The sequence below is a fragment of the Girardinichthys multiradiatus genome, chromosome 5 (assembly GCF_021462225.1).
Source record: "Girardinichthys multiradiatus isolate DD_20200921_A chromosome 5, DD_fGirMul_XY1, whole genome shotgun sequence".
Lineage (NCBI taxonomy): Eukaryota > Metazoa > Chordata > Actinopteri > Cyprinodontiformes > Goodeidae > Girardinichthys > Girardinichthys multiradiatus.
The window spans coordinates 42465304-42487876 of record NC_061798.1 but is presented as its reverse complement, the minus strand read 5'-3'; the positions used below and the strand labels follow the sequence as shown (position 1 = coordinate 42487876).

The 22573-nt window shown below is 39.9% G+C and overlaps 1 protein-coding gene across 1 annotated transcript in view; it reads right to left on the bottom strand.

Moving 5' to 3' along the window:
• LOC124867794 (voltage-dependent T-type calcium channel subunit alpha-1G-like) overlaps positions 1 to 22573 on the bottom strand; it is a 107841-nt gene that overhangs the window by 73558 nt on the left and 11710 nt on the right. Inside the window, exons 3-6 of the mRNA XM_047364397.1 lie at positions 6703 to 6796; positions 6369 to 6502; positions 5908 to 6005; positions 2152 to 2311 (exon numbers count right to left, since the gene is read on the bottom strand). Coding sequence (XP_047220353.1) covers positions 2152 to 2311; positions 5908 to 6005; positions 6369 to 6502; positions 6703 to 6796 — 486 coding nt within the window. The remainder of the gene's footprint in view (positions 1 to 2151; positions 2312 to 5907; positions 6006 to 6368; positions 6503 to 6702; positions 6797 to 22573) is intronic.

Sequence of the window (22573 nt, the reverse complement as noted above, 5' to 3'; positions counted from 1 at the left end):
CTGTGGGAGGAACCGGAGTACCCGGAGAGAACCCACACATGCACAGGGAGAACATGCAAACTCCAGGCTGGGATTCGAGCACCGGACCTTCTCGCTGCAAGGCAAAAGTACTACCAACTGTGCCACCCTGCAGCCCCTACTGGAAAACATGCTCCCGTAATTTTTTTTAAGTTCATTGTTTTCGTATTTTCGTGAGGAATATCTTTTCGATCCTCCTGCATTCTTGTAAATCTAATCTTTACTGGTGCTGATTACCCGGGTCCTCCCAGGTCATAAAAACTGTCCCGTGTGTTTCTACCACTCTACAACCACTCAGGCAATAAACCGATTTAGTGCTTGCACATTTAATATCTTCACCACACACATGACACATAAATGTTCATTTGCTCAGAGTTGCAGTGAGGGAGGTTTGTCAGCTAAACGAGTTATAGTGTTTAGCACCAGTTATTCTCTGTTTCCCCAACCTAAAGCACCAACGTTTGCAACAAAGCAACAGATGCTCTCAAATTAACTCCAACTTACTGTTAGCTGTTAATAATGATAACTTTCTATGTGTCTCACAGCTTTATGTCAGCGCAGCACCAAAAGGCTGTTTCACAGATAGTGAGTTTGGTCTGCATTTAATCACCTTTCAAATTTTCCTAAACCTAAAATAATTAAACAGCTCAAACTTAAATTGAATCATTTTACAATAAACAGAGAAAATTGTGTCAGATTTATCTTTAAGCTGTTCATGAAACATTGAAAATGCATTTACCATGTTTTATTTTGGCTTGAGGAGCAATTTTGAACTAAAAAAACTTGAAAAATCCCAATATAAAGACTAAGACCTGGACTGAGTTGGTAATTATTAAATTTTTGGAAATCCCCTCTCTGTCTGATGAACCCAGTATCATTTGTTGTATCATCTCATAATGGAGGTGTTAATATACCTCTGCTCAGTCAATATTTACATCTGGGGCCCATAAGAGTAAGCAGTAGGTTAAATACTGGTCCCAGATGGGATTATCCACCAGTTACATATAAACCCACTGCTAATTGCCTGTTCAGGTTTGATGCATAATAGCTCTGGGTAAAAAGCATGCTCCTTATAGGTCCTATAAGTGTTGATTATTTGATGCTCAGCCCCAAATAGGGAACTAAAAAGTTTTTGCCGATAGAAGTTGTACTTAGTCAACCCAAGTGGGTCCTACACAAGAAGCCTATTATGAGTCCTTGTCTAAACTCCATATGGCGCCCAGATACACATGTTGATGATGTTAAGGTACCTGTTTGCATGGATAATGCGGTAAAGAATTTATGGGATTTATGTTGATTAAATCTCTCCCTGTTCTGTGACACTCTTAAGGAAATAGAGATTATGAGGGAACAGGCTTCAAAAATAAACTTAAACTTCTTTGACAAATAGACAAGTTCCTAAAAGTTTTTAAAAAGAACCAATTAAGAATTGCCAAGGTCTAGGACCGGAACCACTTTTGGTGGAAAAACACAACAATCCTGCAGATTTCCAAAACCGAATGGCTGTTTTGTCTCCTTTTAATGTCAAAATAGGTGAAATCTTCAGCATGGCCTCATTATTTTTGACTTTCTTTGAGCCAGTTGTGACACAAATTCATTCCTGAGGTGCAGCAACATCAGCCTTTGGCAACACAGCTCCTTTAGTAACTTATACAGTGAGTCAGATGAGGAGATGGGAGGTCAGAAGGTGAAAATGATTTTACCTGATGCTATGTGACCATGTCTTGGAATTTATGAGTGGTAACAGGAGTGAGGGTAACGTTGTAAAGGAATCAGGCAGACAGTGATCTCGCATGACATGAAGGACGAACAGTGAAAGCGTGATTCACTAAACAAACAGACACTAAGACTCAACCTCTGACTAAACCGAAACAAAAGACGTATTTAGCCCCCACAACACTTTGATTTACCCTTTCTGGTGCTTTAAAAGTCTAAAATTAGAGAGATTTATAGATTTACTGTCTTGAATAGACCTAATTAGAGCACAAACAGGATCAGACTGACTGTGATATCAACACTGAAATAATAGCAGGGTGGAAGAACGTTGTCCACAATCTACTAACACAGAATTCAAGATAATGAGGCCGGCACATTGGTTGTTGTGACCTCTGCCTGGCTTTTCCACACACTCACATTCTGACATCCTCTCCCATGAAACAGCGGTTCCTCAGCAGTCCCGCCCACAGCTGCACTCCAACGATGCCGAAGATGAAGAAGACGAAGAAGCAGAGAGCCAACACGTTACCCAGCATTGGAAGTGTGTCCAGGAGGAGGGTCACCAGGATGCGCATACCTGCAAAACACAGACAGCATCAACACCAACACAACAAGCTCAGACAAGTAAACATCAACCAGTTTCCTTTTGGTTCCTGCACATTTTCTTCCTTCAGATTGAGCATAGGATATTGTTCCCCCTCCTTCACCTGTTTCTGATGCCCTTTCAGCCAGCTGGGTTTTGCAACCAAAGGTGGGGAATTTCCCTGCACTTTTCCCCTCATGGAAGAAAAAAAAATTTAACTATTCATCCATTAATTTTCTATACCAGCTTCTTCTGTACGAGGTCGTGGGGGAGCTGATCTCCAGTGGTCTATGAAAGGCGAAAGGCGGGGAACATCCTGGACAGGTCAAACAACCATGCACACACCTAAGGGCATTTGAGAGAAACCAATTAACCACAGTCATGTTTTCGGACTGTGGGAGGAAGCCAGAGTACCCAGCGAGCACATGAACTCTATGCAGAAAGACTCCCAGCCCGGAGTCCAACCTAGGACCTTCTTGCTGCAAGGCTTGTTGGCAACAAGCCTGTCTGTCTGTAAAATAGACAGCCCTCTGCAGATTAACTACTGGAGCAAAAAGCACAGCTGATGAAACAGCAAACAATATATGTTAGTTTAAAATGAGCAAATAGTTTTATTTAGATATACTGGGCAACGTGAGGATCAAATTATGTTATAATGTGGGAAATTAATTTTGAAAGCTAGGAAAGATGCATAAATATGTCCATCCCAAAAATGAAGACAAGACCAACCACAGGTGCAGGAGGCTGGGACTAGAATTTAGAACAATAAGTCAATTATGAATCAGTAAAGACTTGGTTAGTATTTATTGAGTAAATTGGTCTCATTGCACTGAGCGATCACATTTCTTTTTCAGATCAATACAATTTTTTCATTTTAGGTTTTTGTTATTGACTTTTATTGGATTAAACTGATAATTTTGTTGCTGGATTGAACACACTGATGAATTGGCTGATTATGACTAAATTTAGGTTAGACTTGTTTTAATGTAGCTTTCCCTAAAGTTCTGTTTGTTATTATTTGTGTAATAAATAAATAAACTGAACTGAACTGAACTGAACAATGATCATATTTAGCAGGTTTATATTGTATATGTTTGTTAGGTTTGTCAGCACACTGCAGATCTGTCTACAAACAAAAACAGCCTGCCGGTTTCCTAAAGTTTTAGCTCACATTGAATTTCATTTCAGTTCTTAAGTCTGAATTGCTTTAACCATAAAGCAGAAAGCTCTTTAAAACATGTACTATATACAAACTGATGAAATAGTTGACTGATTTTAATCACTGACATCTCTTACTCCCTATTTAAGGCAATATGTAATGTCCCTTTTGCAGCTGAAGTTACAGTTGCTTCTGTGTTTAAATAAAAGCTTTCCAATCAAAATATACGCTTTCTTTTTTCTTAAAAAATGTTTTATTTATATAATTTTGTAAATGTTATATTTTGTTAATAATGTTAATACCATAAAACCATGAATCTGTCAGATACAAGCAAAGAACTATACAAGTTTAGTAGAATCACAAGCATTAGTAATTGACAATCCACTCTTCTTAATGTCCCACAAAAATTCTTCTTCTCCTTACGTTTGGCCTTCCGGCTTTACACACCGTCACATTTTACAAGATCTCAGGTTGAGCTGTGCGAAGGTCACTTGGTGCAGTAAAGAAAATCATAAAGCTGGCTTGGAAAGCTTGTGCGCTGGGCTGTAGAGGACTACGCAGGCATCACTATGATTTCACAGACTTTGCTCACTCTGCCCTGATTTGTTTATGTATGCATCCATCAAAACGGGGGCAGCAGTTGTTAAAAGATGCATCTCTTCTGTTTCCAGTTAGAGAAATAAAGCAAGATTTTACAGTGTAGTCAGAGATTACAAGGACATTTCACACATTTTTCAATTTCTTGGCTGACTTTCAGCAGAGGGCGTTTTTACATCAGATCAGCAGTGCAGAAACTGCAGGTAATTCTGTTCACGTTCTGATAACAGGAACTGAAGGTTTTTATTAACTTTAGTTCGTCTTGCAAGGTCTAATTCAAAGTTTTATTTACTCAGTGGCTTTCTAGAGTCTGCAACCCATAGCCATCAGCAGCAGACTGTTGGGATCTCTCCTGCTGGTGTCCTGCCAGGTATTTACTGCAGCCATCTTCTTTTCCTGCTCGTTTCTGGGCTTGTTGCCTTCAGTTTGGTCTTCAGCAAGTTAAATACACAATAGATTAAACTGCAATCAGCTCAGTGACTTGTCCAGCCAAAAAAAAATCTATCTTTTTTTAATATATATAATGCTTTTACTCATTCTCATCCATTTCTGAAAAGTTTGGTGCACTGCCTTGAAGCTAACAGGATAATTTAAGAAGATTCACAAGCTTGAAGAACTCATTTTATCCAGATTCACCAGATCATAATTTAAAAAAAGGGGCTTTAAAATTCTCCGTTTTGTTTTCTGTCTTTTCCAGGGGTGGAGCTAGATGGGTGGCCAGGGTGGCATTTGCCCCCTCTGGGACCTGACTGGACACATCAGGCGCCACCCAGGGTTGACTGACAAATCAGAACATCTCTTTGGTGTTCAAATAATCGATATTTAGATATAACCCATACAAAAAAATAATAATATTCAAACATACTCATCTGGGTTTGAATCAATATAAAATGACCCATTTTCATCTCCCCTAGTTGTCTTTCTTTTTCAGACAGCAGATCAGTGACAACACAGAAACGTAGCCCCTCACTTACCTGCAGCGGCTCACTGGAAAATTAATATATAAAATAAACTGAGAGATGCTGCTGGAAGTTTAAAACCACACCTCTTTAGGCAAAGAGGAACATACAGAAGTGTTGTTGGGATTTAATTAGTCTATGCAGAAAACTAGCCTTATTTTAGCTCCTTATCAGAGTTTTAGGTGTCAGTGGCTGCAGTGAAAAAAGCTTTGTTTTACTTTTCTCAAGCATTTGTTACTTTTAGTGTATATCCTTTTTAAAAGCAAATTTAACACGTATTAAACAACACAAAAAAGTCCATTGTGAGAGCCTATTATGTTCTTTATTGGTACAATTATATATTGGGGCCCCAGGACAATTGTCTAAGTTTGTCCAGTGGTTTATTCACCTCTGAGTCAGGGAAAATACTTTTTAAAGCAGACAAGCACATTCAAATCAGCAGCAAATGTAAGCTTTTGGCTGTCACTCAAGCATTTGATCGTGTGCTACTGAAACATGTTATACTGCGACCATTTTTCAGGCGTTTGAATTCTGTTAAATGAGTCAAAATGGCCCTCTGAAAACAAAAATTTGCCCATCCTTTTTCTAAGCTCATATTGTGACGATAACAAAAACTACAAAAAGGTGCTCAGGTAGTTAATGGCTGCAGAATTGTTTTAATTGGTTTGGACTTGAGAGTAAAAAGTTGTACAAAAAGCTGTATAACATTCTGAAAGAAAAGGAAAAACTCAGACATCAAACTTTAGAAAAGAGGAAATAAGGTCAGTGGTTAATGTCAACTACAGAGAAACTGTTTAACTCAAACAGCAGAAAAAGGCAATAACTATACTGTGAATGAGCTACATGTCAAAGAAACAAGGTTGAAATAAACTTACTGGGAACTCTGTTGATGGCACGCAGTGGGCGGAGAACCCGAACAGTCCTGATTGCTGATAGGCTGACATTGTGCCCGTCCAGTGAGTACTCCAGCATTCTGCAGTGGAGGGGGAAAGCCACCGAAACGTTACTGGCATCTGGATCAGCCTGACCTTGGCAAACCCTGGGAGCCCACAGGGAACGCATTCTTTGGGATATGCAGCCTTTTAAGCACAAATCGCTGAGGTCTGTTTCTCTCTGAGGACCGACTGATGCGATTGTCATTCAATGAAGCTATCACACACACACAAAAATCTTCAAACACGTACATCTCAGCACGCGCAAACACACGCCTGACATTTAACTGGCATTAAACAAGTGTCTATGCTTTACACAAAACACACATGTACACACTTTTGGCTCACAGTTAATGTCAGATGAGCGTGTTTGTCTGTTTGTGTGTGTGGGGGGGGGGACTCACCCCACAAGAACAATGAAGAAGTCCAATCTGTTCCATGTGTCACCGAGATAACCTTTTTGACCTATGACCCCAAGAGCGACCATCTTCACCACCATTTCCCCGGCAAAGAAAGCAAAGATCCCATCATCCAGAGCCTACACACCAACAAACACACACACACACACACACACAAACACACACACACACACACACACACACACAGGATTTGTGCAAACTGATTGGATAAAAATCAAGGCTTCATAAAAAGTTATAAAGCTGTATATAATGAGTTTTTAATTTTAGTGCATGTGAATGAGTGTTTGAGTGAGTGAGTGAACAGGTTGGTGTGTTTTACCTGTAAAAAGTATGGGGTGTGGCCACAAGGCTGGAACATCCCCAGAGTCACACAGTTCAGGAGGATGGCCAAAATGCTCACTCGCTCGAACCATGTGGCGCAGAGTTAAGGGTCATCACCATGGCAGCAATTCAACATGACAACATAACACACTGACCAGGCACATGAATGTCAACTATGCATTTTGGCTAGTAGCAATCGATTTGAACAGTTATTTTTCCAGGGTGTAATGACTATCTGACATCCAACACTACTTATTTTGAAAATGAAGAGTTAGGTGTACAAGTTTAAACTTATTGTTGATTATCTCTAATTACAGATTGTCAAAATTCAGGGTTCTGAGAGTTTTCATGTCAAAACTCCATTTTCCATTTGCCCATTTTAAAGTATAACTGCAGTCATTCACCATGAATTCATTTAAGGTACATCTACAATGGAAGACTGATTGAATGTATATAGAGTTTCATGCCAAAGCAATATTTGCCCAATCACACTCACAAACACATTAATACACTGATATGTAGATCATTAGGCAACTTGGGGTCAAGTGTCTTTCCCAGGGGCACATCAACATCTGGCAGGAGAAGCTGGAATCAAACCCACAACTTTCAGATTGCAAGACATCTTGTCTTTCCACAGAGCCAAAGCTGGATGGATGGATGGATGGATGGATGGATGGATGGATGGATGGATGGATGGATGGATGGATGGATGGATGGATGGATGGATGGATGGATGGATGGATGGATGGATGGATGGATGGATGGATGGATGGATGGATGGATGGATGGATGGAACTACCTATAAACAATGAGCGGCAGCAGGACAAAAGGTGCAAGACTGTTTCATTGGGTCTACATTATGGTCTCAAAATAGTCACATTGCCTATATTTAAAATCAACTTTATGCTTTTAACAGCTGTGTGCTTAAGATGTCAGATTTTCAACAAATTTTTCAGGTGTAGTTAAAGATAACCTGAGATAGCCACAAAGACATCCGCACATCCAATTTTTAGATGGTAAAGCCTCGGTATGATTGGCTAAAAATCAATAGAATATTTTAAAAAAATTATTTTGTGAACATAATTCTCTCTGAATGCACTTATAGTGATATCCACACTGACTACCAGCAAAGGTAAAATTATTACCCATAGTGGCACATAATAGCACGTTGCACATTGCACAGAAAACCCCTTCATCTGCATCTCTTATGCTGCTGATGAATAGATAAACATACTATGGGTTTTTCCTTTGAAACTGATGGTGGAGGTGTAGAACCCCCTCTCATATATAGAGAAATTCCACAGATTGTGAGAACATCCTTGTGTATATGTGATTCCTGAGGCAGCAGCATTGTGTGGGCAGCCATTTAAAGTGTTGTGGAGGTCTTGAAGACCGTAGGGCAGGTCTAATCAGTTGTAAAGAGGGCCTTACTGGGAGGATTACGTGTAAAAAGGGCTTGAGATCTAATTACTGTGCAGATACTTGTCACAAAGACTGTTCAGAAATGAGAAACACCGGACTAAAACAAAACCCAGACATAAAATCACCATTTGCAGTCATACTGTGCAGTAATCACTGATGTCTGCATTTGTCAGGTCAGAGCTTTGTGATAGAGAACATTTGATTTTTTTTCATATCCCAGTTCTTCCAGAGCATGGTGCACTTTCAAGGTTAAAAAGCTGAAATTACGATTAATTGTGACTCTAATAAATTTAATTCTTACATCACCCTCTCCACCAACTCCTCCTCCATCCCCTCTGCCCCTTCCCTTGCAGAACTTGGCTCTTTCCTCTTCCGACTGAGTGTAACTAAAGGCCAGGACCGGAGACAGTTGGAGAGACTCCACCAGCAGAAGGCTGCAGACTCTAATGGCATAAGCCACATGATTTTTAAAGACCTGATCCAAACAGCTGTCTCCGGCCCTACAACATTTCTACATCCTGAGCCTGAGTGCAGAGAAAATAAAGATTCATTAGAAGATGACCTGTTGCTCTCACATCGCATGTGATGAAGGTGCTGCAGAGGGTGGTGTTGGCACACTATATGCAACAGGTGAAGGCTCTGCTGGGTCCTCTGCTGCTCAGCTGTTTGTTAGCTGCCCACCTGGATGTTGGTGATGAAGTCATCTACTTGCTGCACGTGGAGAATGGGCGCAACTTTGAGAATCACCTTCTTTTTATTCCTTCAGTGCTTTTAAAGCACATTCAGCCAATGCTGCCGGCAGAGAAGATGCATGCTGGATCAACAGCTTCCACTGACAGACAGGCCTCAGTTTGCACAGCTAAGCAATGGCGTGTCTGATGTGGAGATTTGTGCTACTAGAGAAGAGCAAGGAACTGCTTTTTGACCTCTTGTACCACTCTGGGGTTAAATTATCTGCAAAAGCTTTCTGATGACACGGCAGTTGTCAGAAGGAAAAGTATAGAGCAGCGGTGGAGAACTTTGTGGAGGGGGCTGGAAGGAATCACCTGCAGTTAAACATTGACAAGACTAGAGAAATGTTGATCCAACTGCAGGAGAAGAAAGACCTCTGCACAGGTCCAGGGGAAGGGGTGGAGAACTACAAATACACCGGTGTCCCCACCAACATCAAACTGGACATTCCACACCCATACCAAAGCTTTATACAAGGATGAGCAGCCTCTACTTTCTGAGGAACTCAGGTTCTTTAATGTGTGCAGCACGATGTACAGCTGAACAGCCTGTTGTGGCCAGAGTACTTTTCTTTCCTGTTTGGTTGTCTGGGGAGTAGCCTCGGAGTCAGCAACAACAACAGACTGAATTAACCAATAAGAAAGGCCATCTCCCCATAATTGGCTGCAGACTGGACACTTAGGAGATGGTGGTGGAGAGGAGGATGCTGAACAAACTGTTTATCCATCATAGATAACCCTGGCCACCCTCTCCAGCACTCACAGGATAAGCAGCAGAGCATCTTCTCTAAGAGCCTGCAACAACTCCAAGGCCGTAGTAACAAGTACAGGAAATCTTTCCTCTCTCAGGCCCTCACGTTTCCAACAATCAACTCTGACTGCAATAATGATCCCTATTTTCCACAGTTGATTTGGCTGTTTTAAACTGGTTTAAAAATACACAATAAAAATTGTATATAGACAAATTTACAATTTTTTTTTATTTAGCAACAATTGTCTTCACATTTCATATTTAAAATGTCTTAATTGAGAGCAAAGTGACCAAAGTCAAATTCCTTGTTTGTGTGCACAATATTTTATTGTTTGTACCCCGCCTCTAGCTTAAAACCCCTCTCTCCCCACCACAAGGTAAGGTGTAGGCAATACATGGATGGATGTTCATGGGTTTGCAAAACAGACGAACAAAGAAATTACCCTGTTAGAGATTACTATTGCATATCTATTCTACTCTATATTTTTTAAACAGAAAACAAATGTGTAGTGATGATTTGAACTTTGTGCGAGTAAAACACATTCTTGCTCCTATAAAATGTGGCTAAGAGAGCACAGATGGATCTTTCTGTGTGCATAACGTTTGTACATCTTGCCCCAAGCAGTTGCGAAGGCCACAGCATATAATTTACATCATTTTCATACTCATCAAACCATGGTGTGACCCCGAATGCCCTACGTTTAATCATCTGCATTCATTGTGTTCCTCTAGATTTTTATTTCTTTGTCTGTCAACTTTCAGATTTAAAGCCAATGGTGATTTCTGCAGCAACCCAAAGGAAGCCCTGGGAAAGCTGTCTCATTAATGTTTCGGTAATGATTTTAGCTCATTTCATTACCGAAACATTTTTTTTAAAAGGATAGAAACTATGCTATGAAAAAGTAACTTTTGTAAGTATTTAAACCTAGGACTTAAACATATTCCATTTCAATGAGAAGTTCACATACACTCATAAATTTGTAACTTATATGGTTTGCATGGAAGCACCAAGGCTCAAACTTTCAATCACCTGGAAGCTGCTAAAACAGCACAATTGACTCAGAGGGTGAGGCACCAGAATTGACACATTGAAGATCAGCTGAAACTTGCAACTGCCCACACAGGCCAAATGCCTTCTAAAAAATGTTATTGTCAAATGAGACAAAGACTGAGCTACTTGCTCACAATGACAAGATGTATGGACTCGAAGTGAGACTTTCAAACCTAAGAACACTACAAATTGTTAATCAAGGCAGTGGTAGCATCATGCTGTGGGTGTGTTTCACTGCCCATGGAAGCTCCTGGAAGACCAGTGATTTAAAAAAGGAATTTTTAAATTGCCATGGACTAAGAGGGTGCCAGCCAAGGAAGAAGCCCTGTGGTCCATATTCGACAGCTTCAAGCATGACTGCAACTTGGAGCTGCCCACGTGGACAAGCAAATGCCTTATGGAGAAAGCTTTAACAGTCAGGTGAGACAAAAATAATTTAGCTGTTTGGCCACAATGATAAGAAGCAACTTTGAAGACATCAATGTGAGGTTTTGACACCTAAGAGAACTCTAAAAGCTGCAGCACCGTGGTGGCATTATCAGGTTGTGGTACTGTTTTTCTCCTTCTGCTACTGGTGCATTTAATAACTGGACTCTTCAACTTCCCCTTTAATCATCAGCTAGCCAGCTGAAACTTGGGTTTTCAGCAGGACAACAGTTGTCTTTCTTATTGTTTAATCATGATCATGAAAACTGACTTTAGCTGAAGAAAGTGATGCCTGCTGAGCTTTAGATGTTGTTCTGGGTTCTTTTGTGACCTCCTGGATGAATCGTCAATGTCTTGAAGCAATTTTGGTAGACTGATTTCTTAGAAATGGCTTTGCAACCCTTTCTAGATTGATTTGTTTCTGACTTTGTTTCTGGTATGTTCTTAAAGTTATCTTTGTCTGATATACAAGGTTTTTTTTTATAACCTGAAACATTTAAGTGAAACAAAAAGGAGAAACGTCTACCGTTGCAAATACTTTTTCACAGCACTGTATACAAACAGGGCTGCACAGAGGCACAGTTGGCAGCACTGTTGCCTTGCAACAAGAATGTCCTGGCTTTGACTCCTGGGGTCTTTCTGCTTAATTCTTTTCATGTTTTCATGTTCTACCTATATATGTGTGGGTTCTCTCCAGGTACTCTGGTTTCCTACCACAGTCCAGAAACATGACTATTAGGTTAATTGGTCTCTCTCAATTGCCCTTTGGTACGAACGTATGTGTGCATGGTTGATTGTCCTGTGTGTGTCTGTGTTGCCCTGGACTGGCGAACTGTCCAGTGTGTACCCTGCCTCACACCCGTATACCCGTGGAGATAGGCACCAGCTCCCCTACAACCTCGTACAGAAGAAGCTGGTAAAGAAAATTGGTGGATGGATAGTTAAATCAGCTTGTTCTTCCATGAGGGGGAAAGTGCTGGGGAATTCTCCACCTTTGGTTACAATACACAGCTGACCGAAAGGGCAACAGAAACAGGTGAAAGAGGGGGAACAATACCATATGCTCAATCTAAATGAAGAAAATGTGCAAGAACCACCATGTGGTTTAAAGTATATGCACAATAAATTAAAACTTGTGCATCAAATTCTTGTTTTCAAGAATACCTGCAGTTGTATGTTGCATCATTGGTCAACACTGAGAAAAAAACAATGACAATGAGATTATTGGTCATCATGAACTGATGTAAACCTTTCATAGTAACTGTAAAGCTTCACTCAGGAAGCATAGTTTCACACAAAACATTATTAAATGTTTAATATTTGCCACTATCAAATGAAAGAGGAGGACAGAACACCAGAAGTGAAAGGCAGGAAGGTTTGAAAGTGAAACGAGTCTAAAGTAGAAGGTTAAAGAAATATGTTGGATTTGGATTGAACACACACAGATGTGAGCGGCAACTGAATGGATGACAGGAATGTATTCAAGAAGCAAGGACGCGTACATAACAAAGCCCGGAGTGCGCGCACACACAGAGTCCCCTTCCCGGACACTTTGCTCCCGAGAGGACGGAAAATATTAATGAGAGTACAATCCTTCATCACCCTTGAGACAGAGAGTGACTGAGAGAGAGAAAAGGGAGGAAAGATGGAAAAGAGGGGAAGAGTGACGGTAATCCAGTGTCCTCCCTTTGCTTCGGTTGCCATGGGAACCCCCGTCTCACCGTGGGAACTGACTCCGGAGTTTCACGTTCACTCGCATCCTGTCTGGGCTGGAACACAACGCAATTAACGCACGCTCAAACCAAACACGTGAACATGAACAGACAATAGGAGGGCCGGGGCTACTCCCTCCCTCTCTGCCTCTGTCTCTGATCTCCTCACAGCTGATGGGTTCCCTTTTTTATTGTCTGAACATGTCACAGCAGCCTCCATGAAGCACACGTGGGCACACATGAATGGTTAGGCACGGGATCGAGAGAGGTCAAGGTGTGAGTGGTGGATGAGAGGGGGTTTTTCGACATCAGCAATGAAAACACAAAGCCAACGTCCTTTTCTTCTATTTCACTCCCTTAATTTCTTTTCCTTTATCTCCTCCTACACCCAACCTTTGTCTCTATCATCTCTCATTTTCCTCTCTTTGGCCCAATTATTTTTTTCTCTGTGCTTTGCCCCTCCTGCTCCCCGTCTCTCCCTCTGCCTTTATATAGCGCTGCATAATTTTCCATCTTTATTCCGTATGACTTCCCTGCATATCTCCTTTCCCCATCCACACTCTTTTTCTCTACGGAAAGCCTTTGCTCTGTGCCAACCTTGTCTTCTTCAAGTATCTCTGTATATCGCCCTTGGGTAGGGTTCTAATCTATATCAGAAACCTGAATCTCTCCGCGACAGATAAAATACAACTACACTTAATAATTAACATGAGCAGCGAGAATGAAAAGGCGGAGAGACATAGAGGGTGACTGACAAAGATACGAGCGCAGAGAACAAAGATGGAGGCAGGGAAGATGAAATGAACAAAAATGGTAAAGAAAAAAGGGATTTTAAAAGCTTCGGGTTTAATCTTTTATTTGTAAACAACTGTAAATTTTGCCTGGCCTTTGTCTTCCCTTCTTTTTTCTGCACTCCTAGCTTTTCTCTGCCTCTGTACTCCCTCTCCTTGAGTGCCAACACAGGTAATAAAGGTCAGGCAGACATTATAAATCAAATCAGATCACATCAACCTGATCTTTCTGGCATCATCTCCTATACTTGACTCGGATACACATGCCAAGGCCAGCATGTGGGATCGTTTTCATGTGAAACCTTCATTAAGTTAAAAGGATCATCTGGAGGGACAGAAAGGCCATACGGAAGAAGGAGAAGGTTGCAGAACGTGATGCACAGGTTAGAAGGGATCAGACGTTTCACCTGACACCACTTTAAACCCTTAATCGAGATATTTTATGCTCATTTCTGCCTATTTAATTTTCATCATGACTCTTTGGTAGTGTTTTAGTATGATTCATCTGGTACTATCTTTTTCATCTATTCCCTCAGGTCTGCTATTCCATTTCTACCCTCAGTATCAAGGCTTCTGTGAACTTCCATACCACTTAAACGTTTTAAAAAAAATTTATGTTGAACCATGTATTTGGATGTATTTTATAAGACAGACCCACACAAAGCAGAGTGTAATTGTGAACTGGAAGGAACAGGACATGGATTTAGTTCTGGACTTTGACTGGGCCATTCTAACACATGAATTTGCCTGGATCTAAACTGCTCTATTGTGCAGCTCTTGCTGAATGTTTACTATTGTTGTTCTGCAGAAAAGTGAATACATTCCCACAGCATGATGCTGCCACCATAATGTGCCACCATGGGGATGGTGTGCCCAGTTTGATGTGCAGTGTTGGTAAGCGCTTAATGTTGGAAAAAAATATAAAAATTTGGTTTCATTTGTTTGTCAACAGTGCTATCTGTCAACAGTAGCTTTCTTTCTCTTCCAGAAAGGCCAGATTTGTGCAGTGCACGACTAATGGTGGTCCTGTTAACTGATTCTCAATTGGATTAAGGTTTGGATATTGACTAGGCCATTCTAACATACATATGTTTTGATTTGTTGCTCAGCCTGTATATAACATGTTTTCTTCCTTTTTTCCTGACATTTATCCAACAACTCTGACCAGCTTCCCTTTCCTACCAAAGAAAATAAATTACAACAGCATGATTCTGCCATCACCATGCTTGACCCTGGGAAAGTTGTGGTCAGGGTGAGTTATAGTGTTTTACCTAAAGGCCAAAAACTTCAATTTGATCTCATTTGACCAGTGCACCTTCTTTCACGTGTTTGCTGCATACCTTATATGGCTTGTGTCAAACTGCAAACAGGAACTCTACAGGCTTCACGTCACCACTTTCATTCTTTTTGCCACTTTTAAAGGCCAAATTTGTGGAGTGCATGACTAATAGTTGTCAGGTCAACAGATTCTCTCATATAAATTATTTATTTCTGCAGCTCCTTCAGAGTTACCATGGTCCTCTTGGCTGCTTCTTGGATTATTGTTCTCCTTGCCCCGCCAGTCCAGTTCTTTTTCTGTTATTCAATGGCAGACTGAACTGAATTCTGGGAGATGTTTAAAACTTGGGATGTTGTTTTATAACCTAAAGTTTTAAATGTTCCTCCCTGACCTGTCTGCTGTGTTCATTGTTCTTCCTGATGCTGTTTGTTCACTAAGTTTCTCTTCAAAAAAAACATCAGAGGCCTTCTCTGAAGAGCTAAATTTATACGGAAATTTAATTACACAGATGTGGTCTCTAATAACTTAACAGGTGACTGCAAAAGCCTGGTGGAATTTATTTTGAGGTTTCAGAGTAAAGGGGGCAGATCAAAAATGCATGCCACACTTTTCACATTTTGTTTATTAAAAACATTCAGTAATCATGTAGTTTTTCCCTCCAATTCCACAATTATGCATTATTTTGTTCTCGGTCTCACATAAAATCCAAATGAAATGCATTGCTCTTTGTGGTTATAAAGAGACGGAGTGTTAGGTTCAAGATGTGTGAATATGTGAAAGTCTGTTTTGTTCTGACGGCAGCCTTTGCAGACACAGCCACGGGTCAACAGCTCCTTGCTCAACAGCTCCTTGCCCTCTTGCTAAGAAAACAAACTGTAGTTTTTTGATTAATTTCATATTCTTCCAAAATCTCCCAGCTCCAAATGTAAAGTGGTAAAGCAGACCCTGATGAAGAAAATATGTCTTACCACGAAACACTGCCGTTAATTCAGTGAGAAAACTCTTATGCTGCTGTTGCAAAACAATTACAGTATCTCCCTGCACTCGCGGTTAAATTGGGTGCATTAAATTCTACTCAAGTAGGCTGTTTTTGTGAGACTGTGCATATTGTGCATTAATCAAAGTGAAGACAGTTCTGTGGAACAGCTCACCATATGAGGGAATCCTTTGTTGAGCTCACATAAAGTATGAGAACCAGAAGATTTTGAACGTCTACACAACAGGGCAAGTTTTTCCTTTAATTCTGTGCAAAGGTTTTAAAGCACACTCAGTTTCTTTATTTCTTACATTTAAACAGCTGATTTTAAAAGGTTCATGATCAGTAGTTCTGGTTTTCTTAAAGTCTTTAAAAGTCCCTATTTTGGACTTTGGCTGCTTCTTTCACCTGAACTTAGCGGCATCTAGTCTAATATATTCTGTAAAATAAGGAAAGTACACATGAATGAGCAAAGAAGTGCCAGAACTAACATTTTCAGAATTTTAAGAAGTAGCAAAGGAAAAAGCAACATTTATATACACTTATTCAGAACCTGGCAGATTTTTTATCTGTTAGTTGATTTATTTGTTTTCATTAAAGAAATACTATTTTCTGTCTATCAAACTTGTTCAGTTTTTTGTTTTTTATTACATTCAACTCCAAAAAATCGGGCAACAATGTGTTCAACACAGTGCAGGTTCCTCTTTTGAGTTTAGTAGTCGTTTTTGCCTAATTGACCTAAAGGTTTATTTGTTTAACAAGCAGACAAAGAATTTCCCTTTGAAAATGTTGAGGTATTGGAATGAAAGACAAAGTGTCCAAAGTACGGAGAAGGCTGGAGGAACCACTGATCGAGACCACTTTAAAAGCTTACTACAAAGCCTGTCTCAGCTGAGAGCAAGAATAAGAACTGATTCATTATCAGCACAATTCACACACCTTTACAGTGCAACAAGATTACATTTGTAGCTCGAATACAGGATTAACAATAATTAAAATACTCTACTCTGTTGACAGATGCAACCCTGTTTTAATATAATAAATTGGATACCATCTCCAGATATCCTGTGTATGGAGCATAGCTGCCCTGGCACAAGTAGGCAACCATCTCCTTCATGTCTGAAATACTGCGACAGGACATGTGGAAAACACTAAACAATAAATAAAATCAGACGAGGTGAAGGGACAAAACAATAAGGATCTAATGTGATTGCCAAAGGCAGGTTTGGACAGTGCAAGGAGCAAGGAAAATAAATAATGTTAGTTAGATAGACTGTATTTAAATAAATGCTGCAGAACCACATTATGTTCTGCACATACTGTAGTTGTATAAGGTTGCTATTAGTACCAACAAAACAAAGCACATCTGTCCATAAACTCAATTTCCTCCCTTCCAACCATTCCACCAACAAGGGCAAAACTAAAATGGTGACAAAATATGTCAAAGACACAATCTGCAATTAGCCCCAAGATCATCAGCGAGAAGCCTGGTCAGAAAGTGAGAAGTGTTGGAGAGAGAAAATGACCATAAGTTGCCCTTAGTTCTGAGCTCCATGCAAGATGTTTCTTCAATCTTGCTCTATGGAATAAAGCTGATTATGAGAAAGTTGAGGGATCGGCCCAAAGCTACACAGGATGAGCTTGGTAATGATCTGAAAGCAATTCAGTCACCGAGAAAGCCCCTGGTAGCACAGTGCAGTAATAGACTGAAAGCTTGCAGCCCTTATAGAAGCCACCTGAGCAGACAGGTGTTAGGTTTATCAGTGGACATCTAAACTTTTCAGAGGACGACAAAGAGATGTGGTCAAATGATACCAAATCAAACTATGTGGCAGCAAAAAAACACCATCTCCACATTCAAAAACAGAGGTGGAAACCTTACGGTTTGGGCCTGTTTTCTTTTGAGTACAGAGAGACGATGTCTTTGTAATCCTGCTGACGAACTACACAAAATGTCTTAGAACTCAACGAAATACAAAACAAATTGAAACTTTTATGTAATGTGCTTTTCTAGTGGAAACTTCCATGAATTTAATTTGTTCATTTACTGAAAGAAAACATACATAATCAGCGACAGGATCGTATGATTATTTCTCAGACTTTGGCACCATATGATATTTATGGCAGAAAACAATAAAATTATAAAAATGAAAAACTTATTTCAAATACCTCTACAATTTTAATGAAATGAATTATCACTTAAAAACATGTTTTTCTCATATAAACTATTTAAAATTTGTTTTTCTTATATTCTGCTGATTGCACGTTTTCTTTTTAAGGCATTTTTAATGTTTGTTTTCCAAAACCTCCAAACATTACATCTCTCATTGGTATATTTGATCTTAACACAAAAGCATAGTAAATACAGTACCGTTTTAAGTATGGATTTCAGTGAGTACAACAATGTATATACTATATATTATATACAGTGCCTTGCGAAAGTATTTGACCCCCTTGAACTTTTCAACCTTTTGCCACATTTCAGGCTTCAAACATAAAGATATAAAATTCAAATTTTTTGTGAAGAATCAATAACAAGTGGGACACAATCGTGAAGTGGAATGAAATTTATTGGATGTGTCTTTTTTAACAAATGAAAAACTGAAAAGAGGGGTGTGCAATATTATTCGGCCCCCTTGCGTTAATACTTTGTAGCGCCACCCTTTGCTGCAATTACAGCTGCAAGTCGCTTGGGGTTTGTCTCTATCAGTTTTGCACATCGAGAGACTGAAATTCTTGCCCATTCTTCCTTGCAAAACAGCTCGAGCTCAGTGAGGTTGGAAGGAGAGCGTTTGTGAACAGCAGTCTTTAGCTCTTTCCACAGATTCTCGATTGGATTCAGGTCTGGACTTTGACTAGGCCATTCCAACACCTGGATACGTTTATTTGTGAACCATTCCATTGTAGATTTGGCTTTATGTTTTGGATCATTGTCTTGTTGGAAGATAAATTTCCATCCCAGTCTCAGGTCTCTTGCAGACTCCAGCAGGTTTTCTTCCAGAATGGTCCTGTATTTGGCCCCATCCATCTTCCCATCAATTTTGACCATCTTCCCTGTCCCTCCTGATGAAACGCAGGCCCAAACCATGATGCTGCCACCACCATGTTTGACAGTGGGGATGGTGTGTTCAGGGTGATGAGCTGTGTTGCTTTTACGCCAAACATATCGTTTTGCATTGTGGCCAAACAGTTCGATTTTGGTTTCATCTGACCAGAGCACCTTCTTCCACATGTTTGGTGTGTCTCCCAGGTGGCTTGTGGCAAACGTTAAAGGAGACTTTTTATGGATATCTTTGAGAAATGGCTTTCTTCTTGCCACTCTTCCATAAAGGCCAGATTTGTCCAGTGTACGACTGATTGTTGTCCTATGGACAGACTCTCCCACCTCTGCTGTAGATCTTTGCAGTTCATCCAGAGTGATCATGGGCCTCTTGGCTGCATCTCTGATCAGTCTTCTCCTTGTTCGAGATGAAAGTTTAGAGAGACGGCCGGGTCTTGGTAGATGTGCAGTGGTCTGATACTCCTTCCATTTCAATATGATTGCTTGCACAGTGCTCCTTTGGATGTTTAAAGCCTGGGAAATCTTTTTGTATCCAAATCCGGCTTTAAACTTCTCCACAACAGTATCTCGGACCTGCCTGGTGTGTTCCTTGGTCTTCATGATGATCTCTGCGCTTTGAACAGAACCCTGAGACTATCACAGAGCAGGTAAATTTATACGGAGACTTGATTACACACAGGTGGATTCTATTTATCATCATCAGTCATTTGGGACAACATTGGATCATTCAGAGATCCTCACTGAACTTCTGGAGTGAGTTTGCTGCACTGAAAGTAAAGGGGCCAAATAATATTGCACGCCCCACTTTTCTGTTTTTTATTTGTTAAACAAGTTTGACGCATCCAATAAATTTTATTCCACTTCACAATTGTGTCCCACTTGTTGTTGATTCTTCACAAAAAATTTGAATTTTATATCTTTATGTTTGAAGCCTGAAATGTGGCAAGAGGTTGAAACGTTCAAGGGGGCCGAATACTTTCGCAAGGCACTGTATATGAACTGACCTGAGATCTTCTTCTACTTTGGGTCAAATCTGGGTTAAAATTGATCTGGGCTTTTGAATTTGGGAAAAATTATAGTTTTACAGAACTACTGCATCAAAATCTAAATTAACCTCTTATGATCCATAATGAAACTGTGAATTATTCATAAAGCAGGATTGAAGCCACTCAATACAATTTATAACCTCCTTAATGTGAAAATCTTAGGAGAAAGTGGTGCTGATGAGGCAGTGAAATGATATAAAGATATGTGTGTTGAATGGAGAGGGTGTGGGTTTAATGTTCATCTCTGCCTGGCCTCACATCCACACTTTGGCATCCACACACACAGACTTGATTAAACATAACCTAGTTAAGCTCAAAGTCCTCCATGTGCAGGGTGTGTGTGTGTGTGTGTGTGTGTGTGTGTGTGTGTGTGTGTGTGTGTGTGTGTTAGAGAATATGACATGAAGATTGGCCAGAACAAGTCGTCTGACTCCGCCCTGGTGAGACAGCTGGTAACGATGGAAACCTACTGGACTCTCGTTAATTGGCTGGAATGATTCTGACAGCTCACCCTACTTTCAGTGGGATCTACTAGGATTCATGGTTGTTCCCCAGTCACCTACTAACAGAACCTTGCAGAACATTTCACACCCATTTAAGAACAAACCTCAACTTATTAAAGTGGATTTTAAGTGGATTTTAATTGATCGACCAACATAAAGTTGAGCATAAATGTGAAGTGGAATAAGAAAGACTTGTATTTAGCCCTAGACTTTGACTAGGCTATTTTAACACATGAACATGCTTTGATCTAAACCATGTCATCATGTAGCTCTCCCTTTAGTGTCGATCTGCTGAAACGTAATGTAGCACATAATAATGAAGTGAAAGTTAATAAATAAAACATGAATTTCAAAATGTAGTACAAAGAAAAATCTGAAATGTGTGGCAAGCATTTGTATTTAGCCTCTTATTTAGCCTCAGATATCACTGAATTACATGCAAAACACTATGTGTGAGACAAACTAATATTGTAAATTTCATTTTACACACACCATTCCCACCCTGAAACATGGTGGTGGCAGCATCATGCTGTAGGGACACAGAAGCCGGTCAAAGTCAATGGGAAGATAGACGGAGCTAAACGCAGGGCAATACTGGAAGAGAACCTGTTAGAGGCTCACCGTCCATCAGGACAGCAACCCTAAGCATGCAGGCAGTGTTTAGCAGCTGTAACGGCAGCAAAAATTGGTTATTTAAAGTATTGTATCAGGGGTGACTGAATTCAAATGCCACACTTTTCATTTAAAAAGCCAAAAACCATTTATCCTTTTTTGCCACTTCACACAGAAAATCCTAAAAAAGAACATTGAAGCTTGTGACTGGAACGTCATAAACTGTAAAACAAATTCAAGAGGTATCCATACTTTTGCAAGGCACAGAACAAACATAAACACCTCTACCCTAATAGGAAGGTTTTCAAATAGCATGTGATCAAAAATAAAAAAAGAGGAGGAGCTGAAATGTTAGGTACATGAAAAAGAGTGACTGAATCAACTTTTCTCATCTTTGAGTAAAGTTGATTCAGGGAGGGTGTCAAACGGTCCATTAAAGAAGTGTGTTGAGGGCTACATATCAAGATCAATACATCCCAATGGAAGGAGTTCTCTTCAAAGTTAGAGATAGCATCCCCTCTCAACAAGAAATGATGGAAGTCAGTGAAGCAGACAGAAACACAGGAAAATGTTATGTAATGTAGTTATGTATGTAGTTCAAGTCAGTTTCTCTCTCAGAGTCAAACTTTCTTGGCATTTTAGTTTTTTTTATTCACCATTATCATTTACAAAATCTGCTCTTTCTGTCCAACAGCCTGTCTCAAAGAGGCCATTTGTTCCCATTCATTCAGCAGAAGGTATGAACCACTGGTCCAGGTATATAACATTGATTAAAAATATCACACATTTTATGGTTTTATTTTGTATAGATAAAGAGTTATACAATATGACCTAATTGTTTTTATTTTTCACAGAAAAGCCAAATTATTATAATTTCTATCAAAGTAATTCAACATACTGGTATAAAGGTATAAAAGTTTAATTTTATGTTATTTTTAGAGATGTGCCATCAGTTTTCACTGAAGACACTCTGTTGTTGTACAGCAGTCTCATGAAGAGGATGCTCAGGGTTCTTCATAATGTTCTTGATTTTATGAAGACTTTTTATGAAGAATCCTTCTTTCCACAATGATCTCCAGAGATTCCAAAGGAGTCCCCAGAACAGAGCCAGTCTTCTTCACTAGATTGTTGAGCTTTTTTAAGTCCCTGGCTCTGATGCTGCTACCCAGTAGATGATGGCAGAAGAGATCACAATCTCCACAACAGACTTATAGATATGTACCATCTTGCTGGAATCACTGAAGGACCTAAGCTTCCTCAAGAAGTACTGTCTGCTCTGTCCCTTCTTGTAGATGGCTTCACAGTTGCATCTCCACTCCAGTGAGAAAAGAACTTAAAAGTAAAGTGATCAAGGGATTTTTTGCTGATACATGTGAAAGGTGCGTTACAAGAGTTCAGACGTAAGGAAATAAAAGCACAAATAACCATCTCTAGTTCCTGTTTTGACACCAACCCTCTTACAGGGGTTTGGAAGTATTTCTCTAATAATGTAATCGTAGCTTTGAGTG